The sequence below is a fragment of the Genypterus blacodes genome, unplaced genomic scaffold, assembly GCF_046128005.1.
Source record: "Genypterus blacodes isolate CSIRO-AG114 ecotype Tasmania unplaced genomic scaffold, CSIRO-AGI_Gbla_v1 ptg000028l_1, whole genome shotgun sequence".
Classification (NCBI taxonomy): Eukaryota; Metazoa; Chordata; class Actinopteri; order Ophidiiformes; family Ophidiidae; genus Genypterus; species Genypterus blacodes.
The window spans coordinates 1852739-1877844 of NW_027466841.1; the positions used below are offsets into that span (position 1 = coordinate 1852739).

General features: G+C 50.8%; 1 protein-coding gene across 1 annotated transcript; it reads left to right on the top strand.

The window, feature by feature from the left end:
- The first annotated feature begins 2051 nt into the window (after positions 1–2051).
- On the top strand, positions 2052–25018 carry vat1 (vesicle amine transport 1). The gene is made up of 6 exons (XM_076144156.1): positions 2052–2782; positions 8036–8243; positions 18381–18551; positions 20177–20266; positions 21359–21600; positions 23632–25018. Exons 1-6 carry the CDS (start codon positions 2351–2353, stop codon positions 23884–23886), a joined length of 1398 nt encoding a protein of 465 aa, XP_076000271.1. The 5' UTR covers positions 2052–2350; the 3' UTR covers positions 23887–25018.
- Positions 25019–25106: the final 88 nt, after the last annotated feature.

Below are 25106 nucleotides of genomic sequence, written 5' to 3' on the forward strand. Positions count from 1 at the left end.
GAGTGCCTAGATGTGGTCAGTAGAGAAGAACAGACAATCTGCCTTGTAACATTTGCCGATGTCAAAGCAGCAGATCAATAACGCCGGCATCCTACATCATTAAGCCCCTGTGGGATATCGATTCGGACACTGCTGACTCCGGCCTGGGCAATAGTGCTGAGTGGCACTCTACGGCCACAAGGTGTCTCACACTGCTCCTCTTGTGGTCCAACCCCCTCTGACTGGGCACAGAGCTGCTCTCATGGCTCCACAAGCTGAATGCAGAGTCACTGCATGAGGAATCTGCATCCACAGAAACGCTGTCCATCTGCAGCAATCATCACAAAAGCTCTACTCAAATACTCACTAATTCTAAGTACTCGCTATAAACCACTGAATGTTATCACTCGTGTGTGTGTGTGTGTGTGTCCCATGTGTATTAGGTTTTAAAGGCAGCCATGGCGAGGTCATCCTGCCCCACAGCTCTGTGTGAGTAACGTAAAGGTGGTATCTTTTAATCGAAACCTGGCATGACCTCAACACAAGCTCATATTTTTCTGAGCTGACTGTTGCGGGGAAGTTGCAACAATGAGCCAGAAGCAGGCAAAACGTTCCTGCAGGGTTCACTGTATAATAGGCAGCATAAACAGACATTTCCTCTGGCTCGCACTGCTCCAGCACCACAACCGTCGCTGTTAAAGGTGGTTTGATAAAAAAGCCCAACATAAGCAAACGCTGGTGAATAAAGCCAGCATCTCATTTATTATGGAGTCTGAGCTGCAGAGATTAACTGAACAATTAAAAATGCAGTGTCCCTGTAAGAAGAGCTCACTAACAAGCGCCTACATACATTGTAGGTGGCTTGTTAGTTAGCTCTTCTTACTTTATGATGTCATTGCCTGTGGCGTGTCTATTCCCATAACAATTCCTATTAGAGACATTGTGTGTATTTATGTAAATGATGTTCTATCCTGTAGCTTTTGGATGCCACAGACTTGTACGGGACTGCATTTTATTGTGAAGAAAGAATATGTCTGACTTGTTAAACTATACATTTCAATGATGCATCTTAATTTAAACATACACACAATCACTTTTGGCTCTGGAGCATCAGTCCCCTGCTTAGCTTTAAAGTCAGCATAACGCAGGTGACTCTGCCTCAGGTCCGTCACAAGAAGCCTTAAAGTGATGATTTTGTCATCATACCCGCTGATGATTCATATAGTATAAAGAAGTAGTGACTATGTTCTCTTCCTCCAGCTTTCCCTGAATCAGTGTCACTGCGCTAATCCCTCAGCTGTAGCACAAAGCTGCTGGAATACTGAACGTCTCTGGGTGAGAAATAAAAGCTCCCCAGTCACTTATACTCTAGAGGAGATGTCACTGTTGTTAAGTTGGCGCCTATGATGCTCAGCATGCTTTTATCACATCATGCCTGGGCTGCCATAATGCCATATTCATCTGCCTCAGTCAAACTAGCTCAGCTCCAGAGCGTTCAGAGCTCTGCAGCTATAGGCCAGAGAGATGCAGACACTTTTAGAGATGATTTAAGATTAACTTTTGGTTAATCTTAACCGCCCCCCCCACCCCCATTCCAGTAAAGCAAAAAAGGTCCATGCTTATTTTAAAACATCTCAAAACACACTGTGTTTTCTATCACATGTCCCTGAAGTTATACTTGCATATTTGTGTAGCTCTTCCCTACTTTGCCTTCTTTTCCTCTTGCCCCCTCTTTACAGTCCATTAGAACCATATAAATGAGGGTTACTTACTCTCATTAATTGCCAATGAATGAGCACTCATATAAATAAAACTGACTTACTTACTTTGATCACTGGCCAATGAATAAGCACTAATCTTGCTTTGGCCAGCGTCTAGTCATAAATACCTCTGCGGCCGCTTTTACTCGCATATTTGCTGTCACAAGCCGTCAACCTGCACCCACAGTCTTGGAGTGTTGATGGGTGAGGGTGGGACCTTATAAAGAGGCTCCACGGACCACAACTGGCCCACGGACCATAGGTTTCCAGACCAGACGCCACAACCCACCCATCCAGTGCAAGACGCCAATCCGCAGTCTCACAGCGCTCCGGGTTTTCCAGCCTGCCCATCGTCTCGTCCCACTCTCGCGGCGCGCGGCGTTGACAGCCACTGGCCCCTGCTCAGTCCGCTCCGCTCCGCCGGCTCAGTGTCTCCATGCACCACAGCTGAACAACAAGCTCCGACTCCTGCCACTGCAACTCACCAGGCGAGACACACACCGAGCCGAGCCGAGCCGAACCGAGACAGTCAGTCAGTCAGTCCGCGGCAGCCGAAAGCACAGCATCGTTCAACACTTCAGCACAGTCTGCAAACCAACCCAACACACACCATGTCTGGAGAGGACGCACCTGCCCAGCAGCAGAACGCTGTGGACCAGAAGCAGGAGACCAAACCCGCCGAGGAGCCCAAAGCCGAGCCGCCCCAGACGGAGCCCGCCGCCGCTGATGCAGCAGCAGCAGCAGCGGAAGCAACCCCGGCGGCAGCCGCCGAGAAAGTCCCCGAGGAGGAGACTTTCACCTACCGCGCTCTGGTCCTCACCGGCTATGGGGGCTACGATAAAGTCAAGCTGCAGGTGAAGAAGGGCAAGCCAGTGCTCAAAGCCGGCGAGGTCCAGGTCCGGGTCAAGATGTGCGGGCTGAATTTCGCCGACCTGATGGCCAGACAGGGGCTGTACGACCGGATGCCGTCCCCGCCGGTCACCCCGGGAATGGAGTGCTCCGGGGTGATCGAGGCTGTAGGGGAGGAGGTGACGGAGAGAAAAGTAAGCACACCTTCCTCCACTTTCTCCACCATTTCTCTGCTTTCATCATCGTCATGTTTACTGTGTTTTATTGTTAGAGATGAACCGTCTCGTGTTGGGTTCGTTTCGGTGCTGAGAGCAGCTGGTCATGGGCGTGTCAGGCGGCGTCTGAGCGCTGTGCCGCGGCTTTAACACGATGTGGAACAATTAAAAAGTGTTTCATTGTTTTAGTGACGCATATTTGGTAATCAAGCGTTGCGATTAAGACAACAGTGACTCAAATTGTCTTGTAGTTAATGTGTGTGTGTGTGTGTGTGTGTGTGTGTGTGTGTGTGTGTGTGTGTGTGTGTGTGTGTGTGTGTGTGTGTGTGTGTGTGTGTGTGTGTGTGTGATCTGTCACGGGGACTCGATCATTCATCCACTGGCGGGTTGAAAGGAGACATCACTTGTTGTCCCAAAGTGGACACCAGTAAAAGGCGGTGTGTGCGTGTGCGTATGTGTTGTGTTTAGTTGTGTAGACTCGGATCAAAGTGTGTGAGCTGCTTTAGTGGAGCACAATGAAGCAGCAGCAGCAGCAGCAGGCGTCGCCCCTCTCATCTGGCTGATGCGCTGCGTTAGCGCACAAAGATCAACCAACTCCAACTACCGAGTTTGTCTGAAACACAGCAGATGGACTCGCGGTTCATTTAACATTTACACGTTCAGTAACTCTACAGTCTGGATGGAGGTGTGGAACCCGGGAGCTGCTCTCAGCACGGATGCGCCCACGCTGCTGCGCGTCAATGTGCGCCAAGGCGCGGAGAGATGCGTCAAGTTAGTCAGATTACAACCGCGACCAGACAGGAAGTGGGGTTATTCTGCCTTCAAAATTAAAGCTTCAAACGGCAACTTCAGATTGTGCCTTTACAAAGGAATCACGTGTGAAATGATATGAAAGATCGGACAGAAATATGTAGAGCGAGCTGTCAAATAAGAGCACACACAGCAAGATGCTCATATTTACGGCCCTGTGATAAGAACGGTGCCACACCTTACACATACAGACAAACATCTCATATGAAGACTAAATACGTATAACTGAAATAACACGAACAAATTGCAATAATACTGTGTTGATAAGACGAACAAAGTGGGAAACACATTCTCACACATCTTTATCTTCCACTGTAACACGAGCGGCCTGGTTAGTCTATCTGTGATTTATTGTGAAGGCCGGGGCACGAAGCGTTGGTCTTGATTCTGGGGGGCTTGATGCCGGTGGCGGAGGGCGAAGCCACCGATGCCTTTTGTTACCGGGAGCGACGGTGGCGCACCGACGCACCGAGCAGAAAGGGCGAGGCGCGACACAGCAGACAGCGTGTGTGTGTGTGTGTGAGAGATGGGATCATCGCCCTCTTTGTCAACACATCGCCTTGTGCTCTGCTCTGAAAATATTTACAGACAGGATCAAAATGTCATTATAAGAGTTCAGGCAAGTCAATTAAACAGCCTCATATTGTTTTATCTGCAACCACGAGGGGAGATTTGATGTAGATGATCACTCCCTTTGGTCTGGCATGATGAGTCATTGGCTTACAGTATACTGTATGTCTGCTGGTTGCATGGCATCACCACGGCAACGCCTTTGTAAAGCAATTAATATCAGCTAGGCAGTAATTTTATATCATCCAACCTGTGATGACTCACATTTGTTGTTGCAACAACACATTTTCGCACATCATCCTGTGTGTGTACCTCTGGGTAACACACGGATGATCCTGAAATGTAGGAGGCAGCGGAGGAGGTGTGTGTGTGTGTGTGTGTGTGTGTGTGTGTGTGTGTGTGTGTGTGTGTGTGTGTGTGTGTGTGTGTGTGTGTGTGTGTGTGTGTGTGTGTGTGTGTGTGTGTGTGTGTGTGTGTGTGTGTGTGTGTGTGAGAGAGAGAGAGAGACTGGGAGTGGCACATATGCCAGAGTGTGATATGGAAGAAGAATCCTTACTGTTCAGTGAAAAAAAGGGCAGAAAAGAATTTAGTGTAAAGCAACAATGGAGGATTTAATGCAGATTCCCTGATCACAAAAATGCATCGTCACCGAGCTCATAGAGCGGCTGTTAGAGCTGAAGAGTCTCCATTTTGGTCACACACATGGCCTGAGTATGATAGTAACACAATGCACACTAATGTGATTATCATTGGTCCAGAGGCGTCATGAAAGGGCGCGACCCCTGTTTTATTAAATACTTTACGCCGTCTTTTCACTTTGTCAGTAACGTAGATTGGATTTAAAGGTCATGTGGACCACAAACACACAAGCTTACACACACACACACACGCACACACACACACATACCTTAGCCCTAATCAATGCTCCACACACTCCCACGTCTCCTCCGGGCCTTTACTGAATTTAGAGCCAATCTTCCTAATGGATGGTGATCTGTGAGATACCTGGGGGGGAGGAGGAGGAGGGGTGGGGGGGGGGGGGGGGAGGGGTGGAGGATGTTTTTGGAAGGCTTGCTCTTTACTGCGGCTCTGTCCATTAATCCATCTATCAGTCTGTGTGTCAAGTGCGCTTGGGTGTGTCAGAGGGTTCTTTCATCGTACAGGGCCGCTAACATTTAAACAGTGTTTGATTGCTCAGCGCAGAGTAAACAGCTGCGGTTGACAGAGGAGTGATGGACGCCGCCTTCAATTTACTGACATTTCACTCGTATCCAATTATTTAACTTTCTGTGTTCGGCAATTTGTAAGTGTGTAGTACAACAGCGACCTGGAATGACCTGAAGTTGGCGTGAGAGGGGTGTGTGTGTGTGTGTGTGTGTGTGAAAAATGAGGGGGAAATATCAAAAATTGCTCTTAAGCTCCCCTGATACAGAACATCAGCTTTTTTTTCTCCCGACTTGAGCGTTTTGAGCGTTTTTAGGATCTGACCCATATGTTCTCAATTACCTCCCTCTGGCCCACATTGTCAGCCTGGTATTTCCTCCCTCCCTCCATCTTCCCCTCCCTCTGTCGCCTAATTTCTCCATTCTTCCCTCTGTGTGACGCCTGCGCCGCTCTAGCCCCCCCCCCGCCACCTCCCCCCCTCCCCCAGCATCGCATCGTCACACGTGGCCTCTTCCAACCTGCCCCGCTAACCGCCGAGTTAAAGAAGGAAAAAGGAAAAAAGGAAAAAAATAGGGGAAATGAGATTGCGAGACATTTTCCTATCCATCTTTGTCTGACTGTGTAGTTCAGCTCACAAAGTTCTGGAAAAAGTGCAGAGTAGGGTCGGCGCTGCCAATAGAAGAAGACGAAGAAGAGGAAGGGGAAGGGGAAGAAGAAGGAGCTGAAGGATGTTTCTTTTTTGTTCGGCGCAATGTTACGATCTGCATGATTGGCGATGTGCAAACAGTAGCAGCGATCAAGGGCTGTGTGTGTGTGTGTGTGTGTGTGTGTGTGTGTGTGTGTGTGTGTGTGTGTGTGTGTGTGTGTGTGTGTGTGTGTGTGTGTGTGTGTGTGTGTGTGTGTGTGTGTCTATATGTCAGCAGGGTGTGGCCTTCATCCCCGCACATCAAAACTAACTGTGTTAAAGTACATTAACACCAGGGAGATATTGAGTTTCCCTTTAATTGCGTTTGCCAGGGTCTTGTGAGGACGTTGCGAGCGTTTCACCTTCGCTGGCTCCGACTCAAGAAACGCTGCATCACAACTCTGAGCTTCATGGCTTTTTGCTGAGCTCATCAAAAGCCAAAGCCACGTTGCAGCCGCCTGAGACGCCTGCATGCCCCCCCAAAACTGAATCACCATCTGATTAACGTGATCACATACAGCTCACTCTTTGTTCTGCGCCCCCCCACCCCCACCCCTCCCCCCTTTAACATGACTGCATTGCACTAATGCTGATACGGCTGATACAGGAAGTGTGTGTGTGTGTCTGTGTGTGTGTTTATATCTTCAGTGTTGCAATGCCTCTCTGCTTTGGCCCTGAGTGAGCCCATGAAGCCGCTGCGTGACTGACAGTAACACTCATGCTTACATGGGCACAAAAGAGAAAAAAACTGCAGATGTGCCCTAAATGTGATGCGTCTGAGTCATGTGTGTGTGTGTGTGTGTGTGTGTGTATGTGTGTTTCCTGTAAAGCCAAAGCACCCGCCCCACACACACACACACACACACACACACACACACACCCCCACCCCTGGTTATTGTGTTGTGCCACACTGCTGCTGTGTTGAAAACTGGAAGTGGACTGAGGAAAAAAGCAAGACGGAGACGTGTGTGTGTGTGTGTGTGTGAGTGAGTATGTGTGTGAGAGAGAGAGAGAGTCAGTGTGGAACGAGAAGCAGCCCACAGTTAGAAGTGAGAGTAAAGTAGCCAAATAAAGCAAATGACTCGGCCTCAGAGGGGGCGAGGCGGGTATGAAAGGAGAGAGAGGAGAGAGAGAAGAGAGAGGAGAGAGAGGCAGATCTCTCTCTAATTGGAGTGTAGAGACAGCGAGGCGAGCAGCTCCCTCCAGACCATTAGAGAGGCCGGCAGGGAGGGTTTGTTCCCAGGAGGAGAGAGCCTGTCTTCTGCTCATCCATGGGGAAGAATCTGGCAGGCCTCCGATGAGCGGAGAGAGGAAGATGGGGCCCCATTGTCCCGTCTGGCTGATGAGGAAGAGGGGACACACACACGGGGACAGCGCTCACAGGGGGGTGGACGGGCGGGGGGGGGGGACAGAATAAGAAGTAACGAATGAAAGCGTCAAATAAGGCCGCAAACTGAGACTCAGACAGGATGAGACAAGGGGGAGGAGGAGGAGGGGGTCTGGAGAAGGGGAAGGGAGACGTTCTAAAGTAGTTTGAGGAAAAGGAGTCAGGAAGTGAAAGAGAAAGAGACAAAACTCACAGAGGGGACAAGGGGGGGTGGGGAGGGGAAGTGGCGAAAGTGGATAAGACGAAAGGAAGAAAACAGGAAGAGCGTTATAATGCTGCAGTTGTCTCCGTTTCCTGTGTCCCCTTCGAGGAGTCTCTCCTGATTGGGCGGCGAGTTGGGAAGTTTACGCGGCGGCTCTTCCTCCTGGAAAGGGACAGTTATGAATCAGAGGATCCTGCTTTGATAAGGCGTCCAACAACTGACAAGGACGTGCAACGGGATAGAACCAAGTGTCAAGAGTGTCATGAACGCTTTTAGAAGACAAAGACACACACACACACACACACACACACACACACACACACACACACACACGGCCTCTGATCTTGCACCTGCAGATAGGATTGAGACTGACTCCACCTCTTCCTTCTTCCTCCTCTCCTTCTTCCTCTCCAGGTGGGCGATAAGGTGATGGTCCTGAGCCGTTCCGGGCTGTGGCAGGAGATTGCCGTGGTACCGGCTGTCCACACCTTCATCATGCCTGAGGGGATGAGCTTCGAGGAGGCCGCCGCCCTCCCGGTCAACTTCGTCACGGCCTACATGATGCTGTTCGACTTCGGCAACCTGCGGCCCAACCAGAGCATCCTCGTCCACGCCGCCGCAGGTACGGAGGCCAAACACACACACACACACACACACACACACACACACACACACACACAGACGCTGCTTCTCAGACATTCCTGGGTTGGGATGGAATGCGTCGCTCTCCATTAAAGACCATTAAATTGAACTACAATGATGCAGGTTTGAATTAATGATAGAAATGAGTTAATAATTCATTTCTTAACTGAAGCAAATGTTGTTTTCCCTCTTCCCTGTGAACGCTTGTCAAGACTCAGGGTTGCAGTGTAAAGTTATGTTGTAATCCTGCGACTGGAAACCACATTTAATCGGTTTCATCTCTGCGCGTTTCGCTCTGTTTTGAAATCTGCAGGCAGTTAGCAGCCACAGAAACGAATTAACCACTTAAGCTCCGAAACACACACACACACACACACACAACTTTCACACTGTCTAGATATTTTTCGTTCAACAAAGCTCACCCTGGCAGTCAGCGCCGCATATAATACATTGTTATTAGGAGGAGACCCGCGGCATTAAATCAAGCTTTCATGTCAATTATCGTGCAAATCCGACCTTTATTCATCAAGTTGAAGTCGTTTCTAGATCTCTGCTCTGTTTGCTTACGACTCTGCTACAGACTTTACAGCGCTGCCTTCACGGGGAGCAACTTCTTCTAGGCTAGGACAGTAACGACAGCCCTCCATCCCATTCCTTCCATTTGCCCCCAGTGCTTACAGCGCCACACGTTGGACAGTGCGGGTATCGGCCTTTTTATGTTCTTTAAGCGTCTACGTCTAAATAACTGAATGTACAGAAAAGGCAGAGATGCATGAGTTTGATTGATGGCCCTCAGGAAACGCAATGGAATGTCCACAGCACAAACATATTGTTCTGCACCTCCTGTTTATGCTCGGCCCCTTTTCTTTTACATGAGTTATGGCCCCTGGACGGCACGACACTATTCCTACGGTTGCAACTCTCTCTCCCTCTCTCTCTCTCTCTCCCTCTCTCCCTCCGACCACACTGACCCTTTCCTGGAGCACCTGGCACCTGCGGCGAGAGGTGAAAGGTCAAAAGGAGCGAGGGGGACGGGCGAGTATAAAATGGGGGCTTTTGCCGGAGTGAAAGCACCTGGCTCAGGGTGTGTGATACACCGAGCATGAGAGATGATTAGATTTTCCCTGCGTTTACACACTCGGGCCAGCTGGAGAGAGTGGACGAGCGCGAGCCAGAAGAGATCTCGTCCTCTCTCTACCCCTCTCTCTCTCTCTCTCTCCCTCCTCTCTCGCTCCATCGGCTCTGGTTTCTCCTCTTGTTCCCACTCTTCCTGCGCGTTTGTGCCGACGCGGCGGGAGTCAAAGGGATCCCTCGCCATTCGGGACACGGCGTGGGTGTAACATGACGAGGACAAACAAGCGCATAATGAAACCCTGGGCCTGTTTTTCGCTCTCTGCTAGAACAAAATGATAGTCACTGACGCTCCCTCGTGCGCTCTGGGAGGCTGCCAACACAGGTGTGTGTAGGCCTCCGTCCCAACACAATACCAGCGCAAGTGAATGAATTTGTAAGAATGCTGTTATGCGCCGCCGTTCCCACGAAGAACCCCAAATCCAGTGACAGCTTTTGGGCTGCGAGTCGTCGGATTGATGGTCAGCGGAGGAATCCACAAGAACGTATCGTATCGCTCGAGCTGATGTCATTCATACTGTGTGTGAGAATACAGGTGTCAGCACAGAGTCGGAGCATATGTCTGCTATATGTCCACTGCGGAGGAAGTGATGCTTTTAAACGCTTTCCCCAGCTGGTTGAGGCGCGGCGGTGGCGGCGGTCTCTTGTTTCTCAGGGCAGGCTGCCAGTCTGAGCTCACCAGCTGCCCGGACATCAGGAATTATAAAAGCACATTACCAGTCACTCACTCCTCTGACTTTCCCCTTTTTCACCAATGTAAAGCAGCGTGATGAGAGTACAAGCGCCGCTGTCATCATCCCTGAGTCATGTGAGGCTGAAAGTGGGCGGGAGAGAGGGAGGGAGGGAGGAAGGAAGGGAGGGTGATGAGGCGGGCGGTCCGACCCCTGAGTGTGTAAAAAAATGTTCCTGATGTTCACTTCATTGTTCATTAGTGAGATCAAAGACGTCTGCTGTGACGGATTAGAGAGTGTCTGTCTGAGAGTGTGTGTTCCCAGTGTTCCCAGCGTTCCCAGCGTTCCCAGTGTTCCCAGCGTTCCCAGTCCATAATGTGCTGCAGCTCCTTTGAGGAAACATGTTTGTCTGTAACCTGTTTAACATATCGGCCCGTTTACCCGTCTACTCCCTGCACCCAGATGTGCGCGCGCCAGTATGTGTGTGTGTGTGTGTGTTATTGTTATCTTCACTCTATCAGCGCTGCGATCACATATCGGTGTGTGAGTCATTGTGCTGTTACACTCTGTGGTTCCCTCTTTGTTCCACACTTTACCTCCTAAATTCAGAACAACTTTCAGAACACAGAGTGAACGCAGCCGCTAACTCTGAGACGTGTTTACACTGTGATATCTGTGTGTGTTTACCTCCCGCTTTAACATTTTCTCCTCTTATCCGGGGAGAACACACACCTGCCTCTTGTTTGGTTCAACGTGTTTGTAGTCAGAATGACATCAGAGAGAGAATCCTGTGTTTTGGTTATGAAACAGCCCGGCTCTGTTTGTTGCTCAACCTTCTTCAGTTATTTGCCATTTAACCGCACATTAAGAAATCTCTGCCTCCATTATGGCCTTGACCCTTGATTGCACATGAGCTGTTACACTTCATCCCCTTAAACAGCAGTAAGCCCGTGTGCCAGGCGTGCCCGCACAGCCCCGCATTCCTCCCAGATCAGTTTACGTTGCGCAAAAGATAAAATCCCGTGTTTCACTTCAGACAGACAGGTTGTATTAGCACAGCTGAGAAGTCGTTACATTATTACAGTCAGACGGGTCCAGCCATTTGTTTTCCCTTCAGTCAGGTGGGAACGGTTCAGTCCGGCTCGCACGACCTCAATCTGGACTCATTTATGTTCGGAGGTCTTCAGGTCGTCAGTCAAGGTTTGATGAGAGATCTTCTTGTGTCCATCTCTATAAATATTTGCCGATTCATCTGTGTTTGACCTCATATCACCTTCAGTCTGGGAACATGATCGGCTGTGTTGCCTTCAAGGCCCCCTGGAGGATTCAGTTTCATACACATCCAGTTTGTTAGCTCTTCGGCCATTTTGGTCAGATTGGAATGTGATAATCAGCTTTTTGGGCCATTTGCATCCAAAGCTCTGTTGGTAATGAGCCTTCTGCACGTTTAAATGACTTCCCTTTGAACGCACACACACACACACACACCTGGACCCCTCGGTGGCCCCACCCCTCCCCTTTGCCTCGGCATTGTTCCATTGCAGGTGATGACACATCGACTTGACAGGCGTTCGCCATACCGATAGATCGTTCCTTTAAAAGGGGCGGTGACATTTACCCCTTCTGAGCGTCTGAGCACTGCGTCGTCTCCATGGGTCACGCTCGTGTGTGTGTGTGTGTGTGTGTGTGTGTGTGTGTAAACCCCGGTGAATCAGGGCCCTCAGCTGCCTCTCTCTCGCTCCTGTCGTCTCTCCAAACAAAAGCTTATTGTACTTCCTCCCACCGTGCCTCTCCTCTCCACCGTACCGCACATCTGCATCCTCTGCTCTCCGCCTCCCCTCCGTCCCTGCGTAACCTCCACTCCCTCCCGAAGGCTCGTCGTGACCCCGCCACATCCGCGCTCCAGTCCTCGTCATCGGAGAACGAGCGCACGTTTCCCTTTGTTTTCTCCAGAGGGACGGGGCGGGGCGGAGGGAGGGGAGGGAGCAGAGGTGGGGGGGGTTGGTTGACATTTGGATGTATCTCGCCAGGCTTCCACTGCGCCGGGGCCAGCAGCCTTTCCTGTGACCTCTCCCTGAACCGCTCCTGATGTTTATGAACCCCGGCCAGCCACCCAGCCAACCCCGCCCACACTGCACATGCCTGCGTACGTTTGGGGTTCAGTTGATCCCCGCGATGACGTCCACCTTTTGTTTTATTTCAGCTCTACAGGGAAATGTGGACTTACTTTTCAGCAAATGGGGAAACGTGTAATTAGATTTTGTAGAAGCTGTTTGGTCGAATCCTTGTGACATTTCAACTCTGCCAACGCTTGTGATCCCATGAGAAACGTTCACACTCTAATAACGCCGTGAGGAGCATTTAGAGGCAGATGTGATCGATTCCCTGCCGCTCGTTATGATCTACCACAGCGCGTCAAGTTCCTGCGCTCTTCTTCTTCTTCTCCTTGTTGCCGTGGCTCCATTCAGAAGCTATTTGTTTAGGGTAGAGTTACAGCAGCTTTCACACTAGATAATTTGCTAATATCTCATGTGAAACACGGCCGGCTGCCCTGCATATGGACGCAAACGCCTGTGAAGGTGTAGGGTGAGAGCGCTCGCCGTGTTTAAGTCCTCCTTAAGTTGATTTATTGGTGGAGTCAGAAATGAACGCCGATTCTTTTGCGCCTCACTCTCCTGTTTCCTCGCCACCTACTGACGCTAAAGCAGGTGAGACGGGCGGCCGTGTCTGTATGAAGACGAGCCGCTCCCCTCTGTAGATCGTCATGGCGACTGTCAGGGCCTCGGGTACGGATATGATGAGAAATAATGTAGAATGTAAGCACAGCAAAGAGTAGAAGTGCACTCAGAGTCACGCAGGCTTATTGTGACAGACGGCTGATTACAGACACTGAATATTGAACTTGGCAACAGCAGACCGACTCGTTCATGAGATATAAACGCGTTTTGAAGTACGAGCCACGCCTGCTCCACTTTGGCTGCTAAACTGCAGCTAAACGCTGAGGAATGTCAGAAAACAGAGATGAAACTTAAGTCCGTCTCGACCCAGACGCTCGTTCATGTCCTCCCTTGTCAGACATGTATACATGTCTGACAAGGGAGGACACAAACAAAACAAGCTGGATTAATGCAGAATTGAATCCAGTGAAGAAAGAATAGAGTTGTGTTATATTATCAACCAGAATCTGTTACAAATGGGATTACAACCGTCCATGTTACGGCTGTGACAGACAGACAGAGGGCAGACAGAGAGGCAGGCAGACAGACAGACAGGGAGACAGTCTTGGTGCCGGGCTGCTCGGGGGGAGGAGGAGGGAGACATAACATGGATTTCCACTCCTTCCTCCCCTGGACATGTCAGGAGTCTTGTTCTTCTCCATCATTTAGCAGCTTACAGAGTCCCTCTGTGTTTAAGCATCAGCTCAAGTGTAGTTACATCCCCCTGCTTTATGGATCCATTGTTCCACGCTGTCATGACAACAGCCTCCAGCCTCGATAATGGCCTCCTCTCCTCTCCTCTCCTCTCCTCTCCTCTCCTCTCCTCCCGGCCCTGTCTGCTCAGGAGGTCTTAGCCTAGTTTAGAATGCTAATTCGGTTTGACCAGCGAGGAACGGGGGACTCTGTGGCTGTGGTTGAACCGCCTCTGTGTTCTGCAGGCCTGGCATCGCCGCCGGCAACATCAGCTGCACCGATAGCAGAGGGGAAACCAGGGCAACCTTGGGTCTGACCTGCCAATCACATCGCTCGCTCCCACGCTCCACGCCGCAGAACGTTGACATACGACCCCGTCGCCCTCACAGAGCTACACCAGGTCGCAGGTGTTGTCAGAGTGTGTGTGTGTGGTTGTGGGTGTGTGTGTGCTTCATGAAGCCGAAGAGGAAGAATGTGCCATTTTCTCGACGCTGTTATTTGTTGCGAATGGGTGTGTGTGAGTGTGTTTCTCTGCTTTGCATCTGTGTGTGCAGGGTTAGTGTGAGAATCCTGACACAGGAAATGGCAGCGGCGCTTTCACACACATGGGCACAGGATGTTGTTTTGTTTTATTATTATTATTTGCTCACACAGTAACTCAGAATGTGTTTCCTGTGAGCTGCACCGGAGAGCGAGCAGGTTAAACTGCTCTACAGGAACAACAGCCAAAGTTACATAATGCAGACGTCCTCCACTGCCATCACAATCACTCAACATCATCATAACAGAGCAACCGGAGCAACAACAGCGCCTCCTCATGTTCATTCAGCCATTGGGTTCGGGGCTTGTTGACGTTGACGCAAAGCCACGGCGAGTTTGGGCAACGACAGGATCCTTGGGTCCACAGTTGTATTCCATTCTTTGTCAGCCGCCGTCACCGCCACCGCCGCCACAGGCTAATGATAGGCTAGGAGAGAGAGAGGAGGGGGGGCGAGGGAGGGCCTGGAGGAAATGTTGAAAACAGCCCAGAGCTCAGAGACGAGGGACGAGCCGCGTCTCCGGTTGTTGACAGTCGCCATATGGACACCATCCGTCCCCAGCGAGCACCTGAGATCATAGTCTGGCTCAACAAACGGAAATACTGCGATGTAACATCATCATTTGTGATGTTGAACAGAAACCCGAGTCGGGTGCGCGTGTGTGTGTGTGTGCGCGTGTGTGTGTGTGTGTGTGTGTGTGTGTGTGTGTGTGTGTGTGTGTGCGTGTCTCTCTCTCTCTCTCTCTCTCTCTCTCTCTCTCTCTCTCTCTCTCTCTCTCTCTCTCTCTCTGGGGGGATTCCTCTCAGGTGTGTCACAGGGCGATCATGTGCGTTTCTCAGGACAATGCAGAAGCAGAATCCTTTTAGTAAATGGGACAAACAGTTCTGATCCCGTCCCCACCCGCCCCTGCTGTCAAACTCTGGGTGTGGAGCACTAACAGTGGCCTCAGTGTCAGACTGGATTCCACAGTGTTTTGGGGAAAATTCCTTCCTTCGTTTCCTAACAGTCATGTTATGGACGCCAAGAGTAATTGGTGCCAAAGTGAGAGTATGTAAGGATTGGAGGAGGACAGAGCGGCCGTGTGTCTTGTCTCTCTCCACACAGCTGCCTCGGGGGGGGGGGAGTTAATAGAAAGGTGGATGCTGGATGACAATACTTGATTTCCAACTGTAAACAATTCAATTTGATTTGGAGGAGAACAAATGCAATTAGCAGGAGGAATTTGCTGAAGATGCCAGCTCGTCCTGAGCCACAGGTCAGGGAGGTGTTAGCTTCATACTGCCTCCATCCACACATGACGACACTCTCAATACTTTTATAAAGAGAGAAAGGATAAAGCAATGGGACGAACGTGGCGGGTTAATGAAAGGTTATCGGATTCATCTTTCCACATTTTTCTGTAGATCAGCAGATACCGACAGCATTTCTGCACCGTTCAAGGCTGCAACCTCGTTTCTTTGTGTCTATCTGTGAATGTATGAACGTGTGTGTCAGCATGTGTGTGTGTGTGTGTGTGAGGCGAGGGTGGGGTGCAGTAAGGGGTTCTTGGCAGAGCGCGGCAGTCTTGTGATGGGAGATCCAGAGGCCTGGAGTTTGTTCTCTGTGCGTTCAGGTACATAGTTCCATGTTAATCTGCAAAAAACACATACTGTATATCCTGCAGCACTACTGTGCTCAATGAGTGAAAACGGTTCTTTTGAGGTTTCCTCCTTGGATACTGACAGCTCAGGCTTGGTGTTACATGGGGCCGGTGCAGAGGAACAGAACCTTTCCATGGCCTGTTTCCTCTCAGCTTGCACAGCTGTGCAGCAGCGAGTGAGAGTAGACGTGGATCAATGTGTTTTTGCTCTTTAAAGCATTGCAAGTAGGTCAAGACCCCAAAATGAAAACAGGAACATGGGAAAGTCCCTCATCACAATACATACAGAGCTTAGTCAACATTTCATCAATTTCTTTGCTTTTTTATAGCTTATTTGTTTTATTTTAACTCATTTGACATCACAAATAACTGTTTATCGTAACAGAGTCAAATATGAACTGCTGACAAACTTATGATCGCCACCAAAGGACTTTACATGCCCCGACTAAGAGCAGTCAATGAAACAAAATGGCTCCCTTTGCTCAGTCATCGCTGGCAATTTGGCAGAGGTTTCCCTGGCAACACAAACTTGGTTTCTCCGAGGGGATGAGGAGAGACGGCGCTGTGGTAAAGGCAGCGACAAACACTCACATCCAGGAGAAGCCGTCTCGGTTTTGTCCCCTCGTCACTTCTCCCCTCAGTGATCTCGGCGGTGCTCATGCAAAGCGTCTCAGTGTCCGCTTCACTCGAGCGTCGGGGCTGGAATGCTTTGTGCTCCAATCACTCTGTTTTTCTTCTTCTTCTTTTTTAAATATTTGGTGGAAAAATCATTTGCGGCCAAGTGTTTGGAAGTGATCTTGGAAACGGGAGGATCTGAATTAGCATTGGTCCTTCTCGCTGTGATCGCTGCCTGCATAATACAGGCTGAAAGTGAAGGAGGAGGCTTATTTTGGTGTGAAGTGACGCCTCCTGGAGTCACTGCCTGAACGACTCTGAGGCCGTTCGGCTGCTCAAGCGGTCGAGAAGCGTTTCCATGCTGGGATTGCGTCAGAGCACCAATACCGACCTGGCATCTGGTGCGCGACACTCAGCCTTAAAGTAAGACATGAGCTCCTCTAAGACAATGTCTCTGATCAGACCAGAGAATAAAAGGCGGGAATTATCTTGTCAAATAATTCCTCCTCTGCTGCTCCATTACTGGCTGCAGTGAGATGAAGCTTCTGTCTCCACTCAGGACGCTTCATCACCCAGCTGATCAGAATTCAGCAAAGCAAGAATCACACTTCCATAGTTAGTAGATAAATGGAGCATAAAGTCGGCAGCCTGGATCCTGATTTTATTTTATTTCTTCCTTCTTTTTTTTCTTCAAAAGCCATCATGAATTCATCAGGAGCTGCATTCCTTCTCAGCTGCTGCTCTTCTCAGTCTGTGTGCTCTGATTTGGAACTGAACTTTCTGTGGTTAAACCTGAAAAGCTTCAGCTCCGTCCCTCCATTTTCCCTCCATATATCTGTCTGGAGGACAGGACAAAGGGTCCAGCTAGGCTTCCTGCTCAGCACGTTCTGCCCCATCTTCCAGCTCTTCTTGAGTCACTCCCAGGCCTTCCCAGATACGATATGGAAGCTTAGTCTGGGTGAGAGTTAGATATTGGACGTGCCTGGAATACCTCCCCAGGGAGGCGTCGAGGAGGCGTCCTGATGAGCTGCCTGAAGCCTCAGCTGCCTCCTCTCAGTGCAGAGGAGGAGCAGCTCTTCCTCCTTCTCTTGATATCTGAACCTCTCTTGACCAGAAAAGCTCCAGATTTTACAAACAAAAGTAGGAGAACAGTATTCTCCTACTTTTGTTTAAGTCTGGATTCCAAGATTTCTGGGCGTGTTAAGTGTCCACAATCCGCCAAGGAAACATTTCATCATCCAAACATTCCAGGCGGCACGATGATGTCATTCACGAAGAGGATCTGAATGAACTGTGCGGCTTGTTTCCTTGATCCTCATCAGATAAGCTGGGCTCTTTGGCCAGTCAGGCATGAGTGACCTTTATGGAGCCTGTCAGTTCTAACCAGCCTCTGCTTATCAGTAACCTGTGACTACTTGCTTTGGCAGCCTTGGCAAACATTGGCTCGGGCATTTGCCACAACTATGTACACACACGTTCAAATACAGCCAATACAAACCTAGATACCCCCCCCCCACACACACACACACACACACACACACACACACACACACACACACACACTCGGCGTCTGCAGGGGCACACACACAGACCCACAGCACTTTAGCTTCATGAGTTATCTTGGATATTTAGTTTTCCACTGGCAGTTCATATCAACCAACCTCTCCTCTCCTCCGGCTAAACAACACACCTCCGCCTTCATGAGATGTGTTTCCTCAGGCATTTTAGGCAGCTTGTCTTCAATAAGGGAACAAAAAATAAGACGTGTCATTTGAGGTACAATGGCGACATTCTTCACTGTTGGATTTCTGTCTGTGTGCATCTGTGTGTGGGTGTGTGTGTTCCCCAGGCCAGCCGAGGTAATGTGATTGTGCTTAATGCTCTCTCCTTACTTACCCTTCAGCCAAACACACTCATGCTGTTATTGAGTGCCTTGTTTCAGGAGAATAAATAATGCAAATCACATTTACCTGCTACAGAAAAGACGCACAGAATGGGTTTGTGTGAGACTCTTCCCTCAGCTGAGCTCCATAAAGGTCCGGCTGTCTGCTGGACTGGCCGCTGATCCTGATAAACAATATTTAAGTTTTGAATCTTCCTCTCTTCCTGTAGGCGGCGTGGGAATCGCAGCCACCCAGCTGTGCAAGACGGTGAAGGACGTGACCGTGTTCGGCACGGCGTCAGCCAGCAAGCATGAAGCCATCACCGAGGGCGGAGTCACACACGCCATCGACTACCGTACCAAGGACTACGTGGAGGAGGTCCGCAAGATCAGTCCGAAAGGTGAGACGCCGGGCTTTCAGACGTAGTACTCCAGGTCTACTCTCATACACACACACACAGTAACACGTTTAAGAAACCTCAACCAAGCCTGAAAACCTGATCTATGTTACATTATAACCAGAGAAGGTTTCACTTGGCATGAGGACCAGCTGGATGCTTCCTCGTCTTTCTCTGTTTAACAGCAGGGGAGACTCTGTGAAAAAGAGGGACACACACACACACACACACACACACACTCACACACACACACTCACTTGGAAAACTCATTCACAAATCACAGTGAGTTGCACTTCGTCCCATGGCCTCGTTACAGCAGCGTGTGTGTATGTGTGTGTGATCAGACTTCCCTCCCTCCCTCCTTCCTTCCCTCCTTCCTCTCTACCTGCTGAATGAGGTAACGACTCACTCTGTGGTAAATGTTTCCACTATGTCTTCGTCTCGGAGGTCTTTCCCCAGGTCGGCCTCTGTCAGTAGGAGGCGCTACAGAGACCAGATCAGAAGGATTTGAGGGAATTCTCCCAAAAGCGTTCAGTAGCTTGAATGAGTCTGACTGGAGTAGCTGTAAAAACTAATATGTAAATACAACCGTACGCTCCGAGTTTCATTTGCATCCTCTTTGCTTCATGATGCAAATGGTCCAGAGCAGCGTTCCTCTCTGGCACGCAGCAGCTCTGTGAGTTTGCAGTATTGAACAAAGTCAGATGGTGTATTTTCAAACACCTTCTCTCCACCTTGTCTTCTCTCGTGATGCCGCTTTCAGCGTCTCTGGCCGGCGCGAGCGGCAGACTGCCGGCGTGCAGGGAGCCGATTCTCACGCCAGATAAACTCGTTTCGCTAACGCCGCTGCCGTGTTTGGATCCTCGTCGCCGTCAGTAACGTCCAATAACGTGTCCAACAGAGTTTGCAGATGCGGCCTCTGACCTTTCTTCCTGAAATGGGCACAAAACGTGTAGCTTCTCAGTGGAATCGAAACAAGATGGAGAAGGTTCTTATGCTGAGAGCTCCCAGCAAAGTCCCCTTCATACAGCACAGCCAGGGACAGAGACAGACATGACACAGACGGGTAGGAGAAGAGAGACAACTGACACTTTTTGGGACAGAATGTATCTAATTAGAAGTCTGGATCAATGTGCAGCCCGCTCGCTACCTTGCTCTCTGTCTTTGGCCGTCTGTCAGTCCGTCCCGCTGTGAGCCTCCACAATCAATAGAGCGGCGGTTTAATGGAGCGCGGTGGGGTTGCCCGATCCGAGGAGTCCCTCCAGCACAAAGGAGCATCATTAAGACTCGACACACATTTATAAGCGGAGAGACAAAATGTTCAGAGTCCGGTTGCCATGGCGACCCGTCCTCATTTCTCCGTGTAGGAATGAAATGTCATCCCTCTCCTTTTATCACTGACAGGAATAAAGCGCATGAAACGGCGCAGTCCCTCCCCACTCTCCTCCTCTTCACTTTTGGCTCCTCTGAGTATAAACATGGCACAAGTTGGCCCCCTCACTACTCCCAGTGCACTCTGGCATGCGTTGGGGCGGGGAGGGGGGGAGGCTGAGGAGAGACTTGGCAGGCTGCGTCCACTGAGTTCACACCGATGATCAATGTTCCCTTTCCTCTCTTTTCCTCCGCAGGAATGGATATCGTGCTGGACCCTCTGGGAGGATCGGACACCCACAAGGCCTACAACCTGCTGAAGCCCATGGGCAAGCTCATCACCTATGGTAAGACCCAAACACAAACCCAAACACTGTTGTTCCTCCGTGTCCAGATGTTTTCTCTGAGCCCGTAGTGACCTCACCCAGCCGTGGGTTTCCCATCCAGCGAGCTGCGTCCCGGTGGGCAGTGTGGCCCCTCTGTGTCCTCAGTGTGCAGCGTGTCGCCCGTGGGAAGGCCCCTATACTCTGCCTCTGTTACCATGCCAATCTGAGTCCGGCGTGCATGCGACAGTGGGCGGCGTTCGGCATCCACGGAGAACAGGGCTTCGCCTTTCCATGTGGCATGAAAGACCCCCTACCCGGCACGGTTCCCTGCCGCCCTCGCCCATTCACCCTCTCTCACCCTCTCTCACCCCTGTGGTCCTCCCCCCCCTCTGCCGCCCCGATTCGGCCCTCCGCTCTGGCCGCTTCTCTTCCAGCTTATCAGAAGTATGCATGGCGGAACAATGGGCGTCCTATCCACAACCAAAACCTGGAATGTGTCTGAATGTAGCAGACTGGGTCCCTTTCCAGCTCCCTCTCTTCTCTCACAGCACGCTTTGTGTCCCTGTTTCCCCCTGAGAGAGAGAGAGAGGGAGAGAGGGCGAGGGAGCATAGGAGGCTGTGAGAGTGAGAACACAGAGGGTATGTGGTGACAGTAAGTGCTGAGGTGCCAAAGAGGTTTTCGGGGGGTAGCAGGCGTAGGTGAGAATGAAACTGTAAAGGGACGAGAGAGGGCGAGCCAAGACGTAAACCAGTGTGGACGTTTACCTGACAGCACTTAACACTGATTTGACACGTCGCTAAACATGAACGTGATTGGTTGTAGACACGAGGTGAAGCTGGACGCGTCGGGTGGAAGGTGAGAGCGAAGCGTGAGGAAGATTATGTGACGGTAAATGAAGCAGACTTCTAAACAATCCGTCCTCAGTACACGCAAGGACTTTAACTGACCCTCAGCTGAGAATACGCAGACCTGTTTACACACACACACACTCTCTTCCAAGCTGTACAGATTGAGGTGTAAGAATTTTAGCTCACATCTTTTGTCTCATCCTCTCTCCCGTCCCCTCTCGTCCCGTCTTGTCCCTCGCCCCCACCCCGCCCCCCTCCCCTCAGGTACGGCTAACATGCTGGCCGGGCAGAAAAAGAACCTCCTGGCTGTGGCTAAGAACTGGTACCACCAGTTCTCCATCCACACGCTCAACTTGATCCAGGGGAACAAGTCTGTGTGCGGCTTCCACCTGGGCTACCTGGACGGGGAGACGGAGCTGATCGCTCAGGCCATGGAGACCATCCTGGACCTCTACAAGGACGGAAAGATCAAGCCCCGCATCGATTCCACCTGGCATCTGGAGCAGGTGCGTTGGCCCATCAGATTTGTGTACTTTGTGTGTGTGTGTGTGTATGAATGTATAGACATGTCCAATTTAGTAATTTCATAATTGTATCCCCTAGAAACCCATCTTCTTGCGCTGAGATTGTGCGAGACATTTACGCCTGGTCGGTAACAAATTGGTCGGTCCCTGTCACTGCAGATTGGTAGTGACAGGGACGCATTAACATCTGGATGAAGAGTTTCACGCTGTCTGCCCACAACACGCTCCGACTGAGCGGCCACAGTGTTCCTTCCCAAAAGAGGATCCGTGTCGCCGCAGCTAAGCCGGCGTCGCGAGACAGAATGAGATTGTCGCTGACCAAATTAACGCGGCTGACGGATATGAATAGAGGGAGTGTGAAAAACAGAGAGGGGGGGGGGGGGGGGAGAGAGAGTCAGAGGGCCGGTGGGAAGAGGCTGACATCTTCTGTTGTCGGAGTCAGAGCTGGTCAGTGTTTTGGCCTGTGATACTGGCCAGAGAGAGAGAGAGAGAGAGAGAGAGAGAGAGACGCCTGCTGTCTTTCTCTGCCATCTGACCGCTCTTTCTCTGCCTCTCCATCTGTCCTCTGCTCCGTTATCTCTCTCTCTCTCTCTCTCTCTCTCTCTCTCTGTCTTTAGGATATTGACTCTATTCTCTCCTCCCTCCGTCCTCTCTGTGCATCTTTTATTTTTTTGCTTTTTCTCTCTCTTGTTGCCATGACGACACCCTTTAGTCAGCGTGTGCGTCTGTCTCAGGGAGGGGCCATGATGTATGAGAGAAAAACGGCGATTATCAAAGGGACATAATGTGCGTGTGTATGTGTAAATAAGAGCTGTGAGCGACGTGGAATACAGCGAGACGGCGAGCAGGAAGCACTTTGGCGTGTTTGGACTTTAGCAGATGATTGATTATTATAAGCTGGATGCAAATGCCACACCCCGACACCCGACATCCATCAGGCCCGTGTCACTAATGAATCAGTAAACGTGCGTGAGCGGTCTCTCTAAATGAGTGCGGCTGCTCCTCTGGTGCGGCGTGGAGACGTGGGCGGAGTCACGAAGAAGGCCTCAGTCTTCCTCTCGCTCTGACTTTCATTCACGTTGGAGAGCTTTGTAATAATTCCCTGGACTCGGCCCCTCCCTCACTGGCTGCAGGACACCAGTTGCTCCCTCTGGCCCCCCCCTCCCCTCCTGTCCCTTTCCAACTCTCACACTCCCCCCTCCTCCCCCCCCCCCTATCTGAGTCGTCACAGGCCTACGTTTTCAGCCAGGCTTTGCGTTGCTAGGAGATGGCCCTGTTGCCGTGGCATTGGTCGTTAGGTGGTCTGCCTGCCTTGCGCGCACAGGGCAATTGGAGGAGGGAAGGAGAGAGGGAGGGGGAGGTGATGGAGACAGAGACAGGCCTGGAGCAGAAGCAGGAGGAGGAGGAGGGTGCGGTCAGCCTGGATGGGATTCTCCTCCTCTGTCACTGTCAGCAGGTTGGACCCTGGGGTGTGCGCTTGACTGATTGCAGTCCCCCACCCCCTCCCAAAAAAAATTAATGGTTTAACAGTCAAACTCTTGTAGCTCCATGGACTCTGACTCCCCGGACAAAGATCAGCTGGATAAATGATAAGTTAATCATTGCTCAGGATACTTTCACCCTTTGAGCCCATAAAGAGCTCAGACTGAGCAGCTGACTCACTTCTGATCAACAACAAGGAAGCAGTTTTTAATTTAGATTCTTAATACAATGGAATCTAGTATTGCATCACCTTATCACTCTTCTTTTTTTTTTAATCTCCAGCACCGACTGGAATGGAGCTGGAGATAAGATGAGACTTTAGCCTCCTAATGAAGATCGGGCCTTATATGTCTTTGTCTAGGTTTCGTCTCAATAAGTGTAATTTGCCACATGCTGCATATTCCAGTGAGGCTGATGGAGGGGAATCTCTTTACTACACCAAATTGGTCATTCCTCTCATTTGAAATCAAATGTTCACCGTCCTTAATCTGTCCTTATGTAACCGTCTCCCTCCCTCTGCCTCGCCCCCAGGTTGGTGACGCCATGAGGAAGATGCAGGAGAGAAACAACATCGGCAAAGTGGTCCTCACCACAGAACCCATGCCCGAGGAGGAGAAAAAGGAGGAGCCCAAGAAGGAGGACAAGAAGAAGGACGACAAGAAGAAGGACGACAAGAAGAAGGACGACAAGAAGAAAGAGGAGGCCAAGAAGGAGGAGGAGCCCAAGAAGGAGGAGGAGAAGAAGGAAGAGGAGAAGAAGGAGGAGGCCAAGCCGGAGGAGAAGTGAGAGGGAGGGAGCGGATAGTCGAGCAGACCAGCAGGGAGCAGGGGGCCGTGGGGGGTGGGAGAGTAGGGTGAGGGGAGGGGAGGGGAGGGGTGGATGGAGATTGATATGACGGGGGGGGAGGGGGAGATGGGGGAGGAATGTAATGGAGGGAGGGAAGGAGTCAGCAGGTTACAAAATTACAAAATGATCACACCGCTGTGGATCTTTCATCTCCTCCACCTCCACGCCTCCTCAGGCAGTGATAACTCAGGCCTGGCTCCGCCCACGCCTGCCCCCCTTCCCCCCCACCCCACCCATCCCTCTTTATCCCTAAAGAAATGAAGTCACTCGTATAACACCTAGTCCCTCACCGCCCTGAGTCATTACAATGAGAAAAACGCCACAACACTATGATAAAAGCTTTACCTATTGAGAATCATAGAAACACCAAAGCCATGGAGGACTGTTCGTATTGGTCCAAGCCTGGGTTAGATTGCTGTTTCCTTGGCAACCGTAATCCCCCCCCCCCCCCTCGCTCTCCGGCCCCGCCCTTGACCCCCGTGACCACGTGCACCTCAGCTCCCACTGTGCTAAGTTGTTCTGCTCTGACTTCCACCTGCCACCTTCTTCTCTCTCTCCTACCCCCCACCCCCCCTCTCACACACACACAACCCCCCCACACACTCCCATGAACCCCCCCCCCCCCCCCCCCCCACCCCACCCCTCCACCCTATGGTCCGGACCTATAGACAGGCACAAAGACAGGCAGATAAACGAGAGAACCACACCCACACGTTTGCTCCCACAGATGAGTCAGAGACGCCGCCCTGTGATTGGCTGATATTTGCATTACTGCTTTAACGGCGCCGGTGGTGTTAAAGCCACGAGGTCCGTTCAATTATTCAAGCGGCCTAGACTTAAACGTAGCGAGTCTGGATCAGGGGAGCAGGGAAACGTCGGCGGCTGCAGTTTGAATCTGAATGCGGCCCATAATGAGCCTCAGTGTGCAGGTTTGAGTCCATGAGGCAGAAATCAGCGCTCAGCTTTATCTCCTTAGTTACACATTTTTTTCCTCGCTGACCAACTGTTGGCAAGAAGCGTGCCATGCCAATTAAGGGGGAATTTGTTTCTGTTCAAACAAGCCACGCAAACACACACGCACCCACACACACTCACACCCACATACACAAACATACGGCTGCACGCACTGAATGTGATGAAAGAGGCACTGTCACACCGAG